Source organism: Trichosurus vulpecula, chromosome 7 (genome assembly GCF_011100635.1).
Source record: "Trichosurus vulpecula isolate mTriVul1 chromosome 7, mTriVul1.pri, whole genome shotgun sequence".
NCBI classification, from domain to species: Eukaryota; Metazoa; Chordata; class Mammalia; order Diprotodontia; family Phalangeridae; genus Trichosurus; species Trichosurus vulpecula.
The window spans coordinates 228221518-228243461 of record NC_050579.1 but is presented as its reverse complement, the minus strand read 5'-3'; the positions used below and the strand labels follow the sequence as shown (position 1 = coordinate 228243461).

The 21944-nt window shown below is 41.0% G+C and overlaps 1 protein-coding gene across 1 annotated transcript; it reads right to left on the bottom strand.

Moving 5' to 3' along the window:
* Positions 1-4013: 4013 nt before the first annotated feature.
* Positions 4014-21944, bottom strand: LOC118856664 (glutathione S-transferase-like). The gene is made up of 6 exons (XM_036767079.1): positions 21816-21944; positions 18918-18969; positions 16350-16482; positions 14853-14994; positions 6871-6999; positions 4014-6220 (listed from the first exon to the last, which is right to left on the bottom strand). Exons 1-6 carry the CDS (start codon positions 21900-21902, stop codon positions 6050-6052), a joined length of 714 nt encoding a protein of 237 aa, XP_036622974.1. The 5' UTR covers positions 21903-21944; the 3' UTR covers positions 4014-6049.

Genomic DNA, 21944 nt, shown 5'->3' with positions numbered 1-21944 from the left:
TCATTGACCCTCATTTCCCCTTCTTTTATTTCTCACCATAGAAGGTGCAAAGTCTTTTATATTTGTTTAATCCAAACTCCAAACACTGATGTCACCAAGCAAAAGTTTATATGACAATAAAACTTGTCAGTTAATAGGATGCCTTATGTGTGATTTCACTGAAATACTGATTGTCCTAGTCTCTGTTTGTCCTACAAACTGTATAAGAAATACTTTTGTTCTGACATTTAAATTTTATTCCACCCTCTGCAGACACTGGATGTAGGAGCAGAGTGTAACTAGGATTCAAATAAAAGTTCTTCTATTTTAAATCTGTTTCTAATGTCATCATTTTGTGAGATATAGATTTTAATTTAATTTATGAGAAGAATTTAGTTAAATGAGAGAAAAAATAATAACTGTGCCTTAAATACAGTAATGGGCAGCTAGGAGATGAAGTGGATAGAGTGCTGGGCCTGGAGACAGGAAGATTCATCATTCTGAGTTCAAATCTGGCCTCAGACACTTACTTGCTGTATGACCCTGGGCAAGACACTTAACCCTCTTTGCCTCAATTTCCTCATCTGTAAAATGATCTGGAGAAGAAAATGGCAAGAAAACCCCTAATGGGGTCAGGAAGGGTCAGACACAACTGAAAAGACTGAATACCACCACCACATAACACTAACATTTGTGAGGGTGGTATTATCACTTCCATTTTACAGAGGATAAAAATGAAGTCGAGAGGGCCTGAGAAACCAGCCCAATGTCACAGAGCTAGTGAAGTGTCTGAGACAGAAATTGAACCCTAAAACTTCAAATCCAGTGTTCTCTCTATCAGGCCATGCTGAATATTTAAGCCAAAAACTTCTCTATTTCTTTAGAAGCCATTTTTCTGGCAAACAGTAAAGATGGAGAAAAGTAGGTTTTCTTTAGTTTCTACTTCATCGTGGGATATAAAGATCATCTTAAGTGTCATGTGCTGCTTGGTAAGTGTACTTCACCATGGGTCAGGAGAGCTTGGGCCTATTCCTGTCTTTGCTACTAATCAGCTGGGTGACCTTAGAGTAGTCATACTTCCTCTCTCAGTTTGATTTCCTAATCCATAAAATGAAAGGGGCTGGGGCCTGGGTCATCTTTAAGATCCTTGACATCTCTTGATATTCTTTAATACTAAGCAAATCTCCTTCAAAAGAAGAAAAGCTTTTTTGTTCATTTTAGTATAGATGATGGGGTGCTTGGGCTCCAGCCCTAAGATCATATCTCTGGAAGCCTCCCAATCTCTCAGTAGACCCCCCTCTTGTGAGAAAACTTTCTCTTTTCGAAGAACACATTCGCTTATCAGAACAGACAGAGGGGTGCCTGGCCCAAGGATTTTTTTGTCCCTGGCTGACCCAAGGACAGTTCCTCCCTCTAGATCCCCAAAGTTCATGCCCCTGACAATTGCCTCAGTGTCTAGTATACTACATATACTTTCCCATCCATAGCTCCCAAAGACGCCTGGATTCTTAGATGACCTAATTAGCATCCCTGGCATTCCTTTCCCATGCCCCTTTTCCTTACAAGCCCTAACACCATCCTCACTCTCTCAAAGGTTCCATAAGGACCCTTGCCTGCTTTTGCTAAAAGGCCAGATGAAATGGGCACTGATTTCTCTCCAGTCAGATCTTTCTCATCTTCACTGAGGAAGTGTAGAAATCTGCCCAGCTGTAGCTGCTGATGGCCAATTAATTCCCAAGAGCTATAGTAGCTAAAAAGAATGTACACTATTTTCTCAGCTTTTTGTGGCTTCAGATCCGGAACCTGGACTGAGCCCTGCCTGAAGTCCACTTGACCATCCCTCTCCTAGGCTCTTCTCCAGATTCATCTCCTCCCTTCTAGCTGGGTATGTTGTTGTTCAGCTGTTCTTCAGTCATATCTGACTCTTCATGACCCCTTTTGCGGTTTTCTTGACAAAAATACTAGAGTGGTTTGCCATTTCCTTCTACAGTTCATTTTACAGATAAGGAAACTGAGGCAAACAAGGTTAAGTGACATGCCTAGGGTCATACAGGTAGTGTCTGAGGTGGAATTTGAGCTCAGGTCTTCCTGACCCTAGGCCCAGGGCTTTATCCACAAGCTGCCCCATAGTAAAGTGGCTTAATAAATAGTAGGCATTTAATAAATGCTTGTTGATTATAAGATCCATGAGGACAAGGACTGTCTTTTGCCTCCTTTTGCATCCCCAGTGTTTAGCACAGTGCCTGGCACACAGCAGGCACTTAATGAATGCTTGTTCCCTTCCTCCTCCCCTCCCTACCCCCATCACACCTAGACCAGATTACAGCAGCTCCTCAGGAACCAAATCCTCCTGCTGATCAGCCCTAAAGCATGACCTGCAATGTTGCTGAACCCACTCACTCTTTCACATATGGCCCCATCCTTTCCAATGCCAAGGCAGTTATATTTTTTCTTTTAGAAAATGTTTTAGTTATGGTTGGCATTTTTCTTTTTACATTACCATCACTTCCCACTTTCTTTGTCTACTCCCACTAGAATCCCCACTCACAACAAATAAGTGTACTCAAGTGAAGCTGATGGTGAAGTGAAGCTAACTTTAGAGGCTGGGTGGAACATCAGATAGAGCCCTGGGCCCAGAGTCAGGAATTCCTGTTTAAATTCCACCTCTGACACTGACTGGCTGTGTGACCCTGGGCAAGTCACCTAAGCTCTTTAGCAATTCCATTGGGCTTTTCCCCCCACTGTCATATATTGAGAATTGCACTGATGGAGGGAATCACCACACTGAAGAAATCACAGAACCTTTGTGTTTTCAGAGATTTGAAACTTAAAGAGAAAAAATGAAAATAATTTTTTGAAACTGGCCTCTACTGAATTGACTAGCTTAAACCTGCCCCTGAGGTTTGAGTGAGGAGACCAAATACTCAAGAATCCATGATTCCATTATCTTCCTCATTCTATAGGTCTGTGAGATTACTTGTAGTTTGCCACTTTTGGTAGTTGGATTTTCATTTTATCAGAAGTACAAAAGGCTTTTGTCGGGTTCTCTTCTTGGCCTATACCACCATGTGGCCAGAAAAACTGAGGGACAACATCACATAGGAATAAAAACTATTTTGAGATCCTCTACTATGTAAGGCACTAGCAGGGGAAATCCAGGTTGAACATGCATTTTTTTCCTGTAATAAGCCATTTTAAAATTTCGTTCAGAATAATTTATTTTCAAAAATGAATTCCACTCATTTTTTTAATTTTTTTTTATCTAGTCAATCAGGATTAAGTGACTTGCCCAGCATCATGCAGCTAGTATCAAGTGTCTGAAGCTGGATTTGAACTCAGCTCCTCCTTACTCCAGAGGAAGTGCTCTTACCACGATGCCACTTACCTGTGCCCCCTTTTTTTTCCATTTCAACCTATGATCTCATAAGATCATAGATTTAGCCTGTAGAAGTCAGCTAGCATAACCCTTATATTGTAGTGAGGCTGAGTAGGCAAGTGACTTGACAAATCAACAATTCTATATTTCCTTTGTCTCTTTGGGCTCCCATGATAGTAGCCTGACTCCTTTTTCTTTGAGTATGGGGACAATCTGTTTGCTTTTCTTTGTTTTAAACATTTGCCATGTCTATAAAAATGGGGTTAACCCAGGCATTTGTGTGAGTCTTTTGGACCTCCACCTGCTCTTGTCCATCATGAGCAGGTGACCATCTTATGAACCCATCTTGTAACCACTCATCCTGATGCATCATTTCTGGCTCTCCTGGAGAGTCAAAATCAAAATCTACCAACCAATAAGATTTTGAAATTTACCGTGCCCCTTTTGCATGTTTGGGTATCAAATCCAATAAAAGTAAGGCCCTGGGGAAAGGAGGCATCTCAGATATTGAGGAAGAGCTCAGGTCCACATCATTGGAGGGAGCCATGGACCCTTTAGTAAAGTGCTATTGGCTTGGAGCTTGACCTCAGTGGTTTTTTTTCTTGCAGATTAGACAATCTTGTGTTGTGTAGAAAATAACAGCGAGATGAGGCCTGGGTCCATGGTAAATTTAGGTGTGGATTTATTGGCCAAGTGCGCGACTACCTGGAGTACATACACAAAGTATACTCACATCGGGCAGCCCCAAACTGAGGGACTACAATGCCCATAAAGGCAAAAACCACAATTACACAATTAGGAAGGGTCGCTAGCAGAAGCAATGACGTACAGAAGCAAAGATCAGCCATTGGTTGAATTCATCAGCTCAGAGCTAGTTTGGAAATATGGCGAGATTCAGGGGTGTGACCATCCTGTGACACAGGGTGGTCAGTTTCCTAGAATGGGTGGCCCTCTTAGGTCGTAATCGGTTTCCTGTAACTGGGTGGAGGGTTCAGGGTGGAATTCCCCAGAAAGTAACCTCTACTTGATCAGCTATGGTCTGCGTAGAGGGACCTAGCTTGGCCAACAGAATAGCTACACCATAACCCAGGGTGTGGGACCACCTAGCAACTGGGGTGCTCCTCCCCAAAATAAACCTATACCTTACTCTAGCAACTGATCCTTGCACATAATGCTGATATAGAGAGAATATACAGAATGCTGAATCATGATGAAGTGGGGGGTCAGGGGACTAGCCTTGGGCAATATCCAGAATCATGCCTTAAGCAGTTTCAAGCCATTTCAGGGTGTAGGGCAGAGACAAAGACAAGAATATAAAAGGGATTAATGGTGGGCTTCAATTTAGGTATAACACTTGGACCCCACACAAGACAAAAGTCAGGATGACATTGGTGTCTTTAATGGCTGACCAAGCTCTAAGTGCTGTTGCCTTGACAGCCATTGGAACGAACTGTTCTCATCTGTCTGTTCCACCTGGGGAAGTCTTCACAGGCTTGGGGTAGACACCCCCTAACTTACCAATGCCTGTGAGCATTTATACGGGAAACCTATTCCTCCCTACCCCCTCTCCTTTCATTAATTCAGTAGTAGAGTGGACTGGGAAGATGAAATAAGACTAAACTCTGCTTACCACTCCACCCTACCACTTTTAAACTTACTTTGGGTTTATAAGATTGTACTTTAATTAGTGACACTCAAACTTTAAGCCTCCTTTGACTCTGTCTCCAAGTGTTGTTTTAGTTTATCTTGTAATGAGTTCTGACAATAGGGTACATGATAGATTATCTGCTTGGAGAAATAAAAAAAAAATTATTTCCTCCTGAAAATGCATCTTTTAGTTTACAAGAAAAGGGCGATTTTAAAAGGGGAAATTTTCAGTTAATCTTCAGGCTTCTTCCTTGATTGTATTAAAACTTATCATTCTTTTTGTTTTAAAGTAGAATAAAACCATGATGAAAGTGTCATGAGGAAAAAGGAATAGGGTATTTTGTTTAATTGAGATTTCTCATTAACTGGGAACTAAACAAACCTCTTCTTCTGTGTGCTTTTTTCAATGAAAATCTTTCTAAAATATGGGCAGATTGCTGTCCTCCCTAAATTCAGTGGAGTGAAGGTAACTGAACATTACTTCTTTTGCTATGGATCCTGAGGACTATCAGGACAGGTATAAAGGGTTTGCATCTAAAAGGAACCTAACGCAACATCTAGTAGGATATTTTTTTAAAGAAATCCTTAGTACCATTTTGTTTTCACATGATTTTCAATTTTATTCCAAACATTCCTACTTTCCTGAAAATTTTAGATTAATTAAAAGGAGACAGTGTAACGGCTGAAAAAGGATGGAATTTGGAAATGGGAGACCCAAGTTTGAGTCCTGACTCTGTATCTACTACCTGTGTGACCCCTGGTAAGTCATTTAACCTCTTTTTCTCAATTTCCACAATGATAAAATGAAGAGGCTATACAGACTCACTGCACTAATAAGGGCTATTTTGCTCTAAATTTGCTCTTAATATGTAATGAAAAAATTTTTAAATCTGTGATTCTATGACTCTGAGTAAGGTGAAGTTTTACTATAAGCAATATGAAGATTAGGTTTTTCTGATTACAAACTCTATAAGGAGGCATCATATTTACTACTTATTGAACTGAGAAATGCTGCAAGAGTACATCCTAATATTTTTGTGGGCATGACTAAAAATAAGCTAATGACATACTAGAGTGTTTAAGAAGCAAGCCTTTTGGCGAAGTAAATATCTTCTGTAAAGCTTCAAGACATGCATCATCCATTGGTGGCTTTCTTTGACTACCAGGCTGAAGGAATTTCTGAATCCTTGGGAGTTTGCTGACTCTGGATTTGAACTCCTAAAATGAAAAAAAATGACACCACCTGTAAATGAAGTAATTAGCTTGCACACTGGAGCAGGGCCCCAGGGTTGCTCTTGCCAAGACCTTTTGGAAGCTGTTTCAACCTGGGGGAAAGCTGTGGCAAACATTTTCTCCCTATGGGCAGTGACATTTGAAAGTCTCCAGGAGCTCCCTGCTCTGCAAATGTGTAACACCTCTGTTTTTCAGATATTATATCATATGCAGTAATTTAATAAATATATGAAGAGACACCTTCTCTTTTCAAAACATATAAAGGTGTATTTCCTCTGTTGCTGGAAAGGCTTTGAGTTCTTCATGCCTACCATTGGAGAGACATCCAGCTAAGATCAGAGAGCCTCATCATGTGAAGGGTGGACAACAGATTTCTGGTTTGGGCCACAGCAACTCATAAAGACTGTCTAAGGATTTGTGTTGGAGGAAAAGTACAGAGAGGAAATTCCAGCCCTTTTAAACAAGCATGTATTGATCACTTACTAATATGCCAGGCACTGTGCTGAGCTCTGGAGATACAAAGAAAAAGCAAAAACTATCCCTGTCTGAAAGGAGCTTACATTCTAATGGAGAAGAGGACATGTACATCAATAGATATTTGCAGTATATATAGTGAATGCTTTTGATGGAATTACCTGCAGTTTAGGAAATGCCAAGAGAATATCAGACTTGCATTCTTCAGCCATTAAGATGAGTTCAAGTAGATGTACATCTGCCCAGCTCAGCTGGTTGCCGACAAGGTAATTTTTCCCATCTTTTAATACCTATAGGATCAAAGACAAGGAGAGAAGGGAGGGAATTAGGGCACATTATTTGAAAATAGTATATTATTTGAAGACAGGACATTTTCTCTGGCCGTCCCCCATGCTTAGAACACTCTGCCTCGACTGCTCTGACAACTGACCTCCCTGAGTTCCTTCAAGTCCCAACTACAATTCCATCTTCTATAGAAAGCCTTCCCCAACCCCTCTCAATTCCAGTGCTTTCTCTTTTAATTATTTCCTATTTATCCTGTGGTCAGCTAGGTGGAGCAGTGGATAGAGAGCCAGGAAAACCATCTGGCCCCCAGACACTTAGTAGCTGTGTGACCCTGGGCAAGTCACTTCACCCTGTTTGCCTCAGTTTCATCGTCTGTCAAATGAGGTGGAGAAGGAAATGGCAAACCGCTCCAGTATCTTTGTCAAGAAAACCCCAAGTGGAATATGACTGAACAATAAAATTTATCCTGAACATAGCTTACTTTGTATGTATTTGTATGTTGTCTCTTTCTTTGATTGGAAACTCCTTGAGGGCAGGGATCGTGTTTTGCCTCTTCTTGTATCCCCAGCGCTCAGCACAGTGCTTGGCATATGATAGGTGCTTAATAGATGTTTCTTGACTAACTAGGTAGTAACAATTTCTCTATTCATTTGTGTCCTCTTCTAAATTGTTCTTTTTGTGTATTTTTGCTCTTTTCAGTATACTATTCATTCATTCATTCAATAAACATTTATTAAGTACCTACCATATACATTCCAGGCACTGCTAAGTTCTGGGGATGCAAAGAAAGGCAAAGAAAGAAAAATTACAGTCCCTGCTCTCAAGATGCTCTCAGTCTAATGGCAATGCATAAACAACTAGGTAGAAATGATATATACAGGATAAATTGGAGGTACTCTCAGAAGGAAGGAAGACCAGGAAAGGCTTCTTGCAGAAGATAGGACTTTCCCTGAGACTTGGTGGGAAGCCAGAGAAGTCAGGAGGCACAAATGAGGAGGGAGAAGGTTCCAGGCATGAGAGACAGGCAGGGAAAATCCTAGAGGGCCATGGAATGTTTGTTCCAGGATCTCTAAGGAGGCCAATGTGAGGGGGTTGAACTTTAAGAAGGCTGGAAAGGTAGGAAGGGCTTAGGACCCAGCCTATGACGGGTCAGGATTTAAAAACCAATTACAGTCCCTTTCTGTGTTACTGGAGGGCATAGAGAGCCACAGGAGTTTACTGGTTGGGCGGGGAGGGGGGGGGGGCAGGAGATGACATGGCCAGACCAGAGCTTAAGGAAGATGAGCTAAGAGCTAAGTGGAAGATGCCCTGTGCTGGGGAGTGACTTAAGGCAGAAAGACCCACCAGCAAGCTGCTGCAACAGTTTAGGCATGGAGGACATTACAGGCTCTGTAAGTTATTTCCTATTTGTGTTGTACACAGCTTGCCTTGTAGACATTTGTTTGCATGTTGTCTCCCCCTCCCTGAGGGCAGGGTCTGCCTTTTGACTCTTTGTATCCCCAGCACTTGGCACAGTTCTGGTACATAGCAGTCATTTAATAAATGTTTATTGAAATAGAGTTTACAAATATCCAAACGTTCATGTTAGTTGAGTATTGTTAAGTTCATAATAAAAGAAGTGTAACCTTACAAGTGTGTGGGACGAGTGAAGACCTCTCATAAAAGGGAACAAATTAGATAAATAGAAATAAGTAGGATAGTGAGTCCCATTTCTCTACTTAGATATTTTCCTTTCCACAAGCCTAGCTAGTGACCATAAGGCCCCCGAGGTTAAGAACAGGTCCTGTGTATTTACCTAATGGCGAGAGGCCTGAAAGAAAGAAGGGTTGAGGTGAATAAGTCAGCAACCATAAAATTCTCTGAGGATAAGGATAAGACACAGGATACTCACCCCCTGTACATTGACCCCAAGATAAGAGAACCTCCGTTTGGGGAAGAATGGATGAAAAGCCGAAAAGCCAGGTGCAATATAGATGTGCAAGATTAGTTAGGTATAAGAATGATGGGAGGCAAGGTGTAAGGATACTGGGGATATCCGCCATAGCCACAGATGTGAAGATGAGGTAACTAACAACTAATTCCTGCCTGTCACCGATAACCGAACTGTTTGTTTATTAAGACAGATTTACTACCTTGAGATTGATAGTAGAATGAAACAAGAATGATGGGAAGTTTATGACTGTCACCTGCTTGTAAAAAATAACCATACTGTTTGTTCCTTGCCATTGTCCCTGGGTAGATTTATCGCGTCTAGATTGTACCCTCAAAGCTTACGTCTGCAAGCTGAGAGGAAGGAGGTTGGGAGGGGGAATTGCGGTTAGGGACCTATATAAACACCCCAATTTTCTGTGTCCAGTGCGCTCTGACACTGAGAGGACCCTGAGTCCTTTCAATGTTCGGGTTGCCCTTTCCTGCAGGATCGTAATAAATTTTCCTTTCTACTTTCACCTTGAGATGCCTCTGTTGTTAATTTTTGGATTCGTAAAATCCATCCCACACACAAGTGAAAAAATTCCATTCCCCCATTACAAGGAAGAGAGAAAGACAGACACAGAGAAAAAGAGTTGTGTGTGTGAGTGTGTGTGTGTGTGTGTGTGTGTGTGTGTGTGTGTGTGTGTGTGATATAACCTAGGGATACGTAAGACAATTTTAAAACAAGAGCACTGGGCCAGGAGTTAGGAAGCCTGCATTCTTTTTGTGACTGTATTAGGCCCTAGCTCTGTGATCTTGAAAAATTCTCAAGGCCTCAGTTTCCTTATCTGTAAGTGGAGTTGGTTAAATTACCCCTTTTTTCCTACATCAGTTGCTTCACAGTGCTGTTGTGTTTAGTTATGTACAGCTAATCCATGCTTCAGGTGGTTCTTTTCCAATGGGCCTTGTAGCCTTTCCTGAGAAGACCTTAACTTAGGCCTGTGATATCCCTGTTGTGGGGGAAGGTCTAACCCCTTGACCACAGCATCTTTTTCAGGCTTGATCAGACTCTTCAGTTCATCCACTCTAAAGCCTCTCAGACTATCTCAACACCAAGTCTACGCCACCCAAGGCTGTTAGGTAGTAAAGTGGGTAGAAGACTCAGTCTAAAATAAAGAAGACCAGAGTTCAAATTCAGTCTCTGACACTAGTGGTTGTAACCTTAGGCAAGTCACTTAGCCTCTGCCTGCCTCAGTTTCTTCAGCTGAAAACTGGGGATAATGATAGCATCTATCTCCCAAAGTTATTGTATCAAATGAGAAAATATGTGTAAAGTACTTAGCCTGGCCCGTGGGTGATGCTTAATAAATGCTTATTTCCTTCCTTTCTTCCTTTTTCCCTTCCCTCCCTTCCTTCCTTCTTTCCTTCTTCAGAGGGACACTCAGGAATTGGTATCCAGGTAATCTCTTAATTTCTGATCACATCAGGAATTACTGAATGAGTAATTATTTCTCACAAATTACAGAAAACAGGGTGTTTTTTCTCTACACATACCTATTAGTGATCATCTAATATTTATCCCAAATCCTTTATAACAGTTTTCAATACGTTTACAGTGGCCTTATTTTTTCTGGCCAAATTCTATCACTTTAATTAAAAATCCTTTTGGAGTTTTTCTTGGTATCACTGCACACTAAATGCCTAAACTCCTGACCTCCATTTTGTTTAAATTCCATTTAAAAGTGTTTTCAGCAAAGTACGAGTGCCAATGCAAACAAAATACATATAGTAGTGTGTAGCAATGAAAACTAAAGAGCACCTACACACATGAAACCAATAACATACAACATGGCAGGCATTAGCAATAAATTCAGGGCTATGTGCAATTCAACAGCTGTATAATCAAGAGCACAGAACTCCGAGCAGCTCTTGATAACAACAATCTTGCTAAAAACAATACTTTTGCATGCAATAACCCACAGGCAGTCCTGTTGCATGATACATTTGGAATCCTACAGGAATCATGGAGTTAGCCATAAAAATGAATCTCAAAAGAGAACAAAACCCAGTAAACCCTGGACTGGGGGAAAGCACTTCCACTGAAGAAAAGAAGGGGGAAATAGAGTTTTTAAAAAAAGAAAAAGGATTACTCTTCGATGAAATGAAAGACATTTTTTAAAAGGAAATTTAAAAAGGAAATTTTCAGGCAAAAAGAAATAATTTTAAGCTCAATAAAACTCACAAAACTTCAAGAATAAAATTTACACATCGAAATGACAAGCTAAGGTCTTTTCTAGCTATGGCATGTGACATATTCTAGAACCAGGTTACAGTATAACCTGATTCACTTTTTCCCCCATTGTCATTTGCCCATGTTAGGAGACCAATGGGATCATCTGTTGACCGCATCTTCAGGTTGTGTTTACAATCTATCCTCAAGAGCTGTCAATTATGGAGACAGTGCTCTTTCTAAAATCCTTTGTCAATATGACACCTTTTTTTTTAAACCATGCACTAAACCCCCAAATAGCTCTGAAGATATTCCCCTACAATGGATTCTGTGAATTAGCTGTCACCATCCATCAAAACTGCCTGGCCCCTGGATAGGTATTTTTTCCACTGTGATAGAGAACTAGGCAATTTGGCGTAGTGACAATGTGAGTAAAGATCTTTCCCGGCCCATTCAATAACCTCAGGTGGACCTAATTAAGGGAAATTTCTCAAGTAGAGCCAGTTAAGGGAAACTTGAGTAGGAGAGGCTTGACTGGTGTCAGGTTTACACCCTTTACTTATCAGGTTCAAGGCCCTAGGACCACACTCTTTTGCTATTTACTTCACGAAAGGTGTGGAACCCTCAGGACCCTAAGGAGAGGTGCTAAGACCTGAGCCAAATGTATATGCACTGAGTTCTAGCCAATCAGATGCTGGCAGGACTGTATATAAAGAGAGCCCAGAACTGAGAAGAGCAGAATTGAGAAGCAGACATCAAGAAGACATTGAGGAAGCCAGCATTGAGACAGCAGAGCTGAAAGTGCAGACAAGAGTTGAGGAGATCCAAGAGCTGAGAATCTGCAGCACTGGAAGATTGGAGAACTGAGAATCCAGAGAATCCAGGAAACTGCAAGGACTCTGAAAACCACAAGGGCTTTCAGAACTTTGGAGAGAACTCAGGCAAGCAGACAGGCAGGATTTGTGAGTATTTACAGGGAAGGCCCTAGCAGGGGGGAAGGTTACAGGATGACTTGATTCCTTGCTGTAACACTGTTATAATTTCCTTGTTTCTACATTGAGGTGGGCTTTCTGATTTTGGAATATAATTACTGCTATGTCAAATTAGGGTTATTGGTCTTGGGATTAGATCCTCTGGTGTCTAAATAAATGTTATACTTCCTCTGCCTTCTACCTAGAGAGTTTTTCATACTTTGCAATTCTGAACTATACAGGCATGTTCATGGTCATCCTTGAAGTCATACATCTTGCCTTAATGATAAATTTGGATAGTGGAACAACAAACTTCTGTTTTGGCCACTGTTTAACAGACCAATAAACATTCACTAAATATCTCCTGAATGCGAGACAGTGTGTATGGTGACAGCTAAAACCAATCTAGTGTCTGCCATCCAGAAACCTATAACCTAGCAGGAGGAGGACACTAAAATGTACATAGACAAATGTAAAGTGCCTAAGTGATACATACAGACACAAATAAATATTTGTGTAAAACATTCATTTCATGGATACTCAGGATCATAGAATTTAATGGGGGAAGGAACCTGGAGATCCCTTGTTCAACTCCTTTATTTTACAGATGAGGAAACGGAGGCCCACTGGGGTTCAAGTGATTCATCCACGGTATACAACTAGAAAATAGCAGTGTTTTTTTTTCTATTACACCATGCTGCCTCCTCTAATTCAATAAAACTATGACCTATAACCTCACAGTCTAATCATTTAATAAAGAAGTATTATGGATTAAATGCGGAAGGGGAAATTGGCATAGAGAAAAGAGCCTTCAACCTGAAGTATGAAAGACTTTGATTCTCCCTCTAGCATTGCCACTTACTGGGTGACTTTAGACAGGTCACTGCACTCCCTGAACCTCCATTTGCTCCTCCATAAAATGGGGGTGAAACTTGCAATGTTCACCTAAGGGGGTGTTAGGAGGATCAAGTAAAATAATGCTTATAAAGTATTTGATAATCATGAAACACTGATAAATATAAGATGCTATTGTTACAGCATTCAAAGCTTTTTCACAGCCTGACTCGAACCTCCTTTTCTAGTCTTAACTTTACATTACTACCATTCACACAGTCTAACATGCAGCTAAACTGGCCTTCTTCCTGTTTCTCACAGCAGGCATCCTATTTCCTGACCCCATGCATTAGCATAGTACGGCACTCATGCCTGGTATGTACTCCCTCTTTATCTTGACATTCACACAATTCCTGATTCTTTCAAAGCTTTGATCAAAGGTCCTTCCAAATTCCCTAGTACTTATTTGTGTGTGTGTGTGTGTGTATGTATATCTGTATTTATATAGCTGTATCTGCCCTATACACACACACACACACCATCTATGTATCATCGGCAGACAGGTGGCACAGTGGATAGAGCACCAGGCTTGGAATCAGGAAGACTCGTCCTCATTAGTTCAAATATGGCTTCAGACACTTAGCAGCCATGTAACCCGGGTAAGTCATTTAACTGTTTACCTCCGTTTCCCGATCCACAGAATGAGCTGGAGAAGGAAATGGCAAACCACTCTAGTATCTTTGCCACAAAAATCTCAAAATAGGTTCATGAAGAGTTGGACATGACTGAGGTGACTCAACAATATGTGTGTGTGTGTGTGTGTGTGCGCGCGCACACACTCTCAGGTATAAATGTTGCAGCCCCTCTAGACCGTCAGCTCTCTGAGGGCAGGCTCTATTTCATTTTGCCTTTGTGTCCTCAGTGCTGAACCATGTCTCTCGTATACAGTTGGTTCTTTACTAAATGCCTGTGGATAGCTTGAGGCTCTTGGTCTCCCTATGTATTTAATGGGTGTGTGTTAAATGATTTAGTCAGAGCTAAGTCTGTCCCAGAAGGGCTGGAATGTACCAACTTTATAGACAGGCGCAAAAAAGGTCATCCAACCCTTCCACTGTCATCCTCACAGAGCACTGCCACCAGCCCTTCCCACACTGACCAGTCTAAAAGGGTGCATAAGAACTTAAGGAGAACAGTACCAGGACTAGCCATATGATTTATTTTATTTTATTGTTTTGGAGGGGGGAAGGCAGGGCAATTGGGGTTAAGTGACTTCCCCAAGGTTGCACAGCTAGTAAACATGTCGAGTGTCTGAGGCTGGATTTGAACTCAGGTCCTCCTGACTCCAGGACCGCTGCTCTACTCACTGCACCACCTAGCTGCCAAATAGCCATATAATTTTTAAGTATAATAAAGAAATGTCACCAAGTGTCTCTCCTGCAACACCCGGCATGTTGTGTTTTAAGTGACAGTGCCTGTCTTATCTGGCTCCAGCTCTTTATGAATTCACAGGGTCATGAAGTCCAACTTCCTTACTTTACAGATGAAGAAATTGAGGCCCACATAGGCCAAGGGACTTGCCCAAGGTCACACAGCTGGTACGTGTCTGAGGCAGGATTTGAACCAAGGTCTTCCTGACTCCAAGTCCAGGACTCTATCTACTATATGATGCTGCCTTACTTCGTAAAGCTTAGGAAAATGAGGTCCAGGGTTAGTAAGTGATGTGGCCACACTTCCAAAAGTAAGTAGTGTCAAAGGCAGGATCTGAACTCAGATCCTCTGTCTACACGGCCAGTGGTCTTTCTTCTGTAAGTGCTTCTGCATTTTGACTCATTTGCTCAGATTGGAAGAGGGAAAGTGTTTGTAATTTCATTGACTATCCAGACAGATCACACTCTGCCTCACTGTTCTGTACCTTCTCATACACTGGGAAGAATCTTTGAGTGGCTTTCTCAGCGACGATGCTAAGATTCTTCTCCTGATCTTCAGGCAAAGCAAATGGGAGTAACATAATAATGTCGTACAGATCTCTCATTCCTTCCACATACATGTCAATGCTGGAAAAGGAAAGAGGCGCCAACAAAAATAGGATTACTAACTTATTCTATTATTGAGACTGAAATCAAATAACGTATTTAAAATGCTTTGCAAGCTTCAAAGCTCTTTTTATACATGTCATTAAATACAGGAGCAAATAAAATATTGGATATGAAACTGCTTTTTTAAAAATTTAAAGTTGTTGTTCAGTCATTTCAGTTGGGTCTGACTCTTCATGACCTCATATGGGGTTTTCTTGGCAAAGATACTGGAGAGGTTTGTCATTTGTTTCTTCAGCTCACTTTACATTTGAGGAAACTGAGGCAAATAGGGTTAAGTGACTTGCCCAGGGTTACACAACTAGTAAGTATGTGAGGCCCAGTTTGAACTCAGGAAGATGAGTCTTCCTGACTCCAGGCCCAGCAGTCTATCCACTAAGCTACCTAGCTGCCCACAGCAGCACATAGTAGGCACTTCATAAATACTTGTTGACGGATTGATTCATCCAATATGGGTGGCATGGCCTCTCCATGATGAATTTAGTAAACACAGAAGCCAATTTCTAAAACATCTCCACTTTCATTAAATTAATGGTGAATTTTTGTATTGTTTTAAACTCATACATTTACAAATCGTTAGAAAATTGATGTTAAAATTATAGTTATCCTAGTTTGAGATCCAAAGCCAGTATTTCTTCTCTTCTGAACAAATTTTCATCTATGTATCCATCTGTGAGTGGGCCAGTTCATTACATATAAGACTTAACAAATTAGTAGAAAAGTATTCCCAGCATGCCTGTAAAATTAAGACTGAGTTCCATAAACATTCCATTAGATCATAAGCTCTTTGGAACTGTCCTTTGCCTCTTTTTGTATCTTCAACATTAGCACAGTGCCTGTCACATAGTAGGCACTTAATCGATACTGACTGATTGATAAGCAGCCTACAGAAGCCAGGATCATTACTTTTAACAACATTCTACTAAGCAGTTAGAGATTTAATTTCTTCCTTTGCCCACATTCTGATAAAACCAAGATATATTTACAACATGGATATCTTAGACTTAGGGGCATATGGCAAAGGGAGTTTAAAATTTTACATATTTACTTTCAGAACATGCAGATAAGAACATTCTGGCTTTGTCCATTATGTAAAGGAGATACTTCCTTAACATAATTTCATTGAGAAGCAGGGGGAAATAATAAAGATCTGGCCTTGCAGTCAGGAAGACCTATGGTCAATTTTTGCCTTTGATTCTACTTGGTGGTGTGACCCTGGGCAAATCATTTGTCAGAATCATTGTTAAGTAGAAATATCCTAAAGAAAAAAAAAACAGCAAATATGTTGCATTGTAAACATGCAACGATTACTGTACAGGAGTTGCTCCTTCAGGTCCTTCCCATACAAGTTGTATTTTGCGGCTATATATCTCAGGATGGCTCTGGTTTGTACCATCTTCATTCCATCAATTTCCACCATTGGCACTTGATGGTACAGTAGTTCGCCATCTAGAAAAAAAAAGGGGTCAAATCGGTGGCTTATCCCTCATTAGACTATGGTCCTACAGTAGGGGAAACTGAGGTCCAAGAAGGGTGAGGGACTTTCTCAAGGTCACACGGCTAAGTATCAGAAGCAGGATTGTAATCCAGGAGCTGTGACTTTAGAACCAATGCTCTTTCTACCATATCACACCACACTGTGTTCCATGGGAGGTTATTTTCTTTCTAGAGATGCTGCCTCCCACCCTGCAAATGGGATTGTGCTTGCTGCCAAATACAGTTGTTCAAGATTGTGAGTGACCGACTCACTCCCTTCCATGTATTGAGAGACACTGACCTCTTTGTTGCTCCTCAAACAAAACACTTCAGTCTCTGGAGTCCAGACATTTTAACTGTGTGTCCCCCATGCCCAGAATGCTCTGCCTCCTCATCTCTAGCTCCTGTCTCCCCGGCTTCCCTCAAGTCCCAGCCAAAATCCCACCTTCTACAAGAAGCATTTCCTGATCTCCTGCTTAATGCAGTGCCTTCCCTGTGCGAGTTATCTGCGGTTTTCCCTGGATACATCTTGTTTGTTCATAACTGTTTGCTTGTTGTCTCTCCCCCATTAAACTGTGAGCCCTTGGGAGCAGGGGCTGTGGGCTTTTTTTCCCCACTGCTTCTACTCTTATTTTTATTTTTTTATTTTATTCTGAACTTAAGGAATAAAACAAGCATTTCCATAACATAGTAGACTAGCAAAAATAGGTAACTGTAAAAAAAAAATGTTTTTGCCTTTTTTTCAGTTCCCAGTGCTTAGTGCAATGCACACAGTGGGTGCTTAATAAATACTTCTTGACTGACTGAAAACTACTGCTGGAATTCCATTAATTAACAACAGTAGTTTTGAGAACCTACTATGTGTACTTCAGTGTGCTAGGTGCTTTGGGTGGTATACATGAACACAGGAAGGATCTCTAAGGCTTTATCTATGACCTTGTCTGATAAGGGAACTCTCTGTATGGGAACATCCACCACCAACCTGAATGATAACTCTCTGTATGGCTTGGTCTATACACTGTCTGTCTGGGTAATCTATGATTCTTGACTAAAAGGAGTCTGCCTTCAAACCTTCTCTCACAATTTGGTGTCTGCTCCCTCCTGCCTCTAGCCTCAAATACAAACTCTCCTTTTTGCATCCTAAGCCCTTCATGGTCTGTTCCAACCTGCCCTGCTAGCTCTTCTTCACACACCCTGCCTCCCAGACACACTGGCTTACTTGTTTTTCTGTACACACATTACACCTCCTCTCTGCTTGCTTTTGTATGGCCTGACTTCCATCCCTGGAACTGCCTCCCTCTTCACTCTTCTTGATCCCTCAAGCTGTTAGCACCACCTTCCCGTGAAATTCCTTTATATTTGAATTAAGTTCTATATTTACTCATACGGTCAGCTAGGTGGCTTGGTGAATATTGTTGGATTTAGAGTTCCAACCCTGTCTCAGACATCTGCTAGCTGTGTAACCCTGGGCAAGTCACTAAAGCTCTCAGCCTCAGTTTGCTCATCCACGAAATGGGGATGGATGATGACAGTGCCTCCCTCCTGAAGTCATTATGAGGATCAAAGGAGAGAATACTTGTAAAATATTCTGGAAATGTATAAATGGTATGATGATGATGATGGTGGTGGTGATGATGATGATGATGATGATGATGGTGATGATGGTGATGGTGGTGGTAGTGTTTGTGCACGATGTTTCCCCCTAAAGAATATAAGCTCTTTGAGGCAAGGAACTATTTCATTTTTTTCATCTTTGCATCTAGCACCTGGTACATAGTAAGTACTTAATAAATGTTTGTCGATCAATTAATTGATCCACCCTTACCCCCTTTCTTTAGCTCCCACTGCCATACCCTAGGCCAGGGTCTCATCACCTCCTACCCAGATTCTTTCACTGTGTCTCATGGGTCTCCATACCTCCAGTCTAGGTCTGTTCCAAATCAGACCTTCATAACTAGTCTTCCTGAAACACAGCAATTATCAAGATACTTCTTTGCCCACACAAAAAAACCTTCCACTAATTCCCACCTGTCTACTCTTTCCTCCCATTCAAGCTCCCCTATGACCTGACTCCAACCTAACCTTTCCAGTCCTAAATCTCGAAACTCTATTTCCCCCATGATTCCTCCATAGAAGGCAGGGACTCTTTGTTTGAGGGGCCAAAAAGCTTTACTTTCTTCCCTGATGTGGTTGTTCTGAAATTCAAACCCTCCCTCTGAGCTACAGAGGAACACACTTGTGTATTGTCCTGTGTCCCCATCCATGTAACACTTTTTCACAACTGTAGAATCAGAGAATTGTAGGGCTCCAAGGGGGTCTTAGAGATTTTCCGTGTGTCTTTTCAGGCAAGGCAAAGAGAGTTAATCTGAACTTCATGGAGTAGTACAGCACAACAAGACTGAACTCACCCTTAATTAAATTCTGAAGTTCTTCAGCTGTTTCAAGAAACACCTCTTCATACTAGAAAAGGAGGAGGACATGTTAGGGTATCAGAGCAATAGAATCATAGAATGTGAGCATTAGGAGAGACCCTAGAGATCACCTAAGGCAACTAGGTGTTATAATGGGTAAAGTACAGAAGTAGGAATCACAAGGACCTTCCAGCATTTACCAGCTGGAAGACCCTGAGCAAGTCACCTAACTTGTCTGGGCCTCAGTTTCCTCATCTGCAAAAATGAGGGCCTTGGACTAAATGATTTCTAAGGTTTCTTCCAGTGCTACATCAATGATTCTGATGTGCTTATCCAACATTTTGCAAACTTTTTTGCTCTCAGAGCCCCATCTCATTCTTAAATGTAATATAATTAAGGACCTAACCGAGAAGCTTCTGTTTATGTGGCTTCTATCCATCAATATTTGCCATATCAGAAAATAAGTGGTGAATTTTAAATATATTAATTCATTAAAAACAGACTTATTTCATACTAATATAAATAACATATTTTAATGAAAATATTTGCCAAAACAAAAAAAATAAGTGAGAAGAGTGGCATTGTTTTGCATATTTTCACAAACCTCTTTAATGTCTAAACTAAGAGACGTTAACTGGATTCTTCTATCTGCTTCTTCATTCAGTTTGTTGCAGTATGTTGTGGATGAAATATATGTGCATATACACATATACATACATGCACATACACACATAAATATATGAATTTTATATGTGTATACATATAATCTATATCTCTACATATACAAATATATATGTATATATCTCCAGCTCTACACGGATATGTAATTGGAACAGGGAAGAGTATGTTAGTAGGTTAATAACATCTTAGTATTATTATGAAAATACTTTTGATCTCAAAGACCCCCTGAAAGGATCATGGGCAACTTCAGACTACACCATTGTTCTAGTCTAACCTCCCTCCCCCCACTTTTTTTTTAATTAAAAGATGAGTCTCAGAGAAATGCTTAATAGATGATTAATTCCTAGAGGGTGACAATTTGTAGTTTTTCATTTTTGTATCTATCTAGTGCCTGGCAGAGTACACTGTATAAGTCAACACAAAGGATCTGTGATTCTTGAAATCTTAATAACTTCTTATGTAAATACTATTGCCTGAGGTACAGAGAGGTTGAGACTTACCCAGGGTCATACAGCTAATAAGTGTCAGGGGCAAGATTTGACTTCAGGTGTTCCCACCTCTAGGCCTAGCTTTCTGTCACTAAAATCACTACAGGCTACTTTCCTGTGCCTTTGGGATAGAGGGGAGGATGTGTCTGGACTTGTGATTTCACAGATCTAGGTAGAAAAAGGGTGTCAAAGAGGCTGCCTGCAAAAGTCCCAGTGCCTCCTCAACCAGATTAAAATGTAATGGGGAAGAGTTTATAAATAAAATTAGATGCATATAATTTTGTGGTCCCCATTTCTATGAGAGTTTGACACTGCTGATGGAGGAAACCCCATCTACCAGGGCATATCAGTGAGTACTTCACAACGTGTAGTCTTAGAGTCAAAAGACCTGGGTTCAAAGCCTACCTCTGTAGCTTACTGCTTGAATAACCTTGGGCAAGTCACTTAACTTTTCTGTGCCTCTCTTTCCTTATCCAAAAAGGGGGGGGGCAAGGCATAAACTAGATGGCCTCAATATCCTTCTATGTATGATCCCATGATCCTATGACTTACCCAAGGTCACACAGCTAATTAGTGACAGAGCCATGACTACAATCTGAGTCTCCTGACTCCCAGACCAGTGTTTTCCACTATGCCACGCTGTCTAGTTAATGTGGTGACTATTATTAATCACTGTAATTCCTGCTCTTAGATTGAAACACTTAATGTGTTTAAATAGCACCTAAATAGTGTGGTGGATGGAGTACAGAGAGCAGTCTTATTTTCAATCCTGTGTTAGCATGGGGAATTAAACAGAACTGAAGGCCCTCAGATCCTAGGAACCAGGCAGAGCTGGATGGGGCACTGAAGGTTATCTCCTCCAATCCACTCATTTGGCAGGAGAGGAAAGTGGAACCCAGAGAGGTGAAGTGACTTACAATATCTGTTAGGAGTGGAGGAAATCATTCCTCACCACCTCAAAGATTAGGACAATTTTTTCCACCATATCAACCTAAATCATTAATGTTTAAAAGTTTAGAAACTTCATGAAGACTTTATTAAGGCCTTGTATATAATGATTTCTGAACTTTTCCCACTGTCTACCCAAGAAAAAAGAAACCAACAAAAATTAAAGATTGCTAAAAATCTCTTTAGAAACTAACTCAATCTCTTCCTTGGCATTTTTTAAATTTCCCAAAATGGTGAGCTTTTAAATGAATAACACCAAGCAATAATAGCCAGGCGGTTAATGAAATACATGAGAATCAGGTATCATTCTATGTGTTATGGCACATGGAAATAACAATTTTTTTTAAGGAGTTGCTTCAGGCAAAGATCACAGAAGTTCAACCTAAAAGGGGATCTCATAAATGATCTAATGGCAGCCCCCTATTCTACAAGTGATGAAGCTGAGACTCAAGAGATGCAAGCTAAGATGCCTAAGGACAGCGAGCTAGCAGGTAGTAGTGCCGCCACTTGGACCCGCGTCTGCTGAATCAAGTGCAGTGCCTTTTCCACCAGGCTCTGATTCTACTTTCAGAAGGACACTCAATCAACACTTAATTATCACGATAAACATGCTCCTGGGACTCAGTTCACGATTAAAGAAAAAAAAGAAAGATACTGATCACAGTGATTAGACCCCTTTCTGGGAGGGGGTCATTCGGTACGATCCACGTGACTTCTCCACTAGTAAATATTCACTTAGTCGGAAGAAAAAGAATAAATTAAGAAATGAAGCCTCTACCTCCACCCCAGCAGCGGCCAAGAGCCAGCGCACAGATTCCATCCTGCCTCTTCCATTGAAGTAATAAAGTTTGGGCTTCGCAGCCATGACTTCCAATTCCTGGTTTTCTGAAAAACAAGAGAGAGCAAG

Coding starts and splice junctions, on each gene's coding strand:
- LOC118856664 (XM_036767079.1), bottom strand. CDS start 21,902: ATGGCTGCGAAGCCCAAACTTTATTACTTCAATGGAAGAGGCAGGATG. Junction 14,995..16,349: donor GACCTGAAGGAGCAACTCCT/GTACAGTAATCG, acceptor TTCCTTTTCCAG/CATTGACATGTATGTGGAAG. Junction 7,000..14,852: donor TCTTCCCAGTGTATGAGAAG/GTACAGAACAGT, acceptor TTGATCCTATAG/GTATTAAAAGATGGGAAAAA.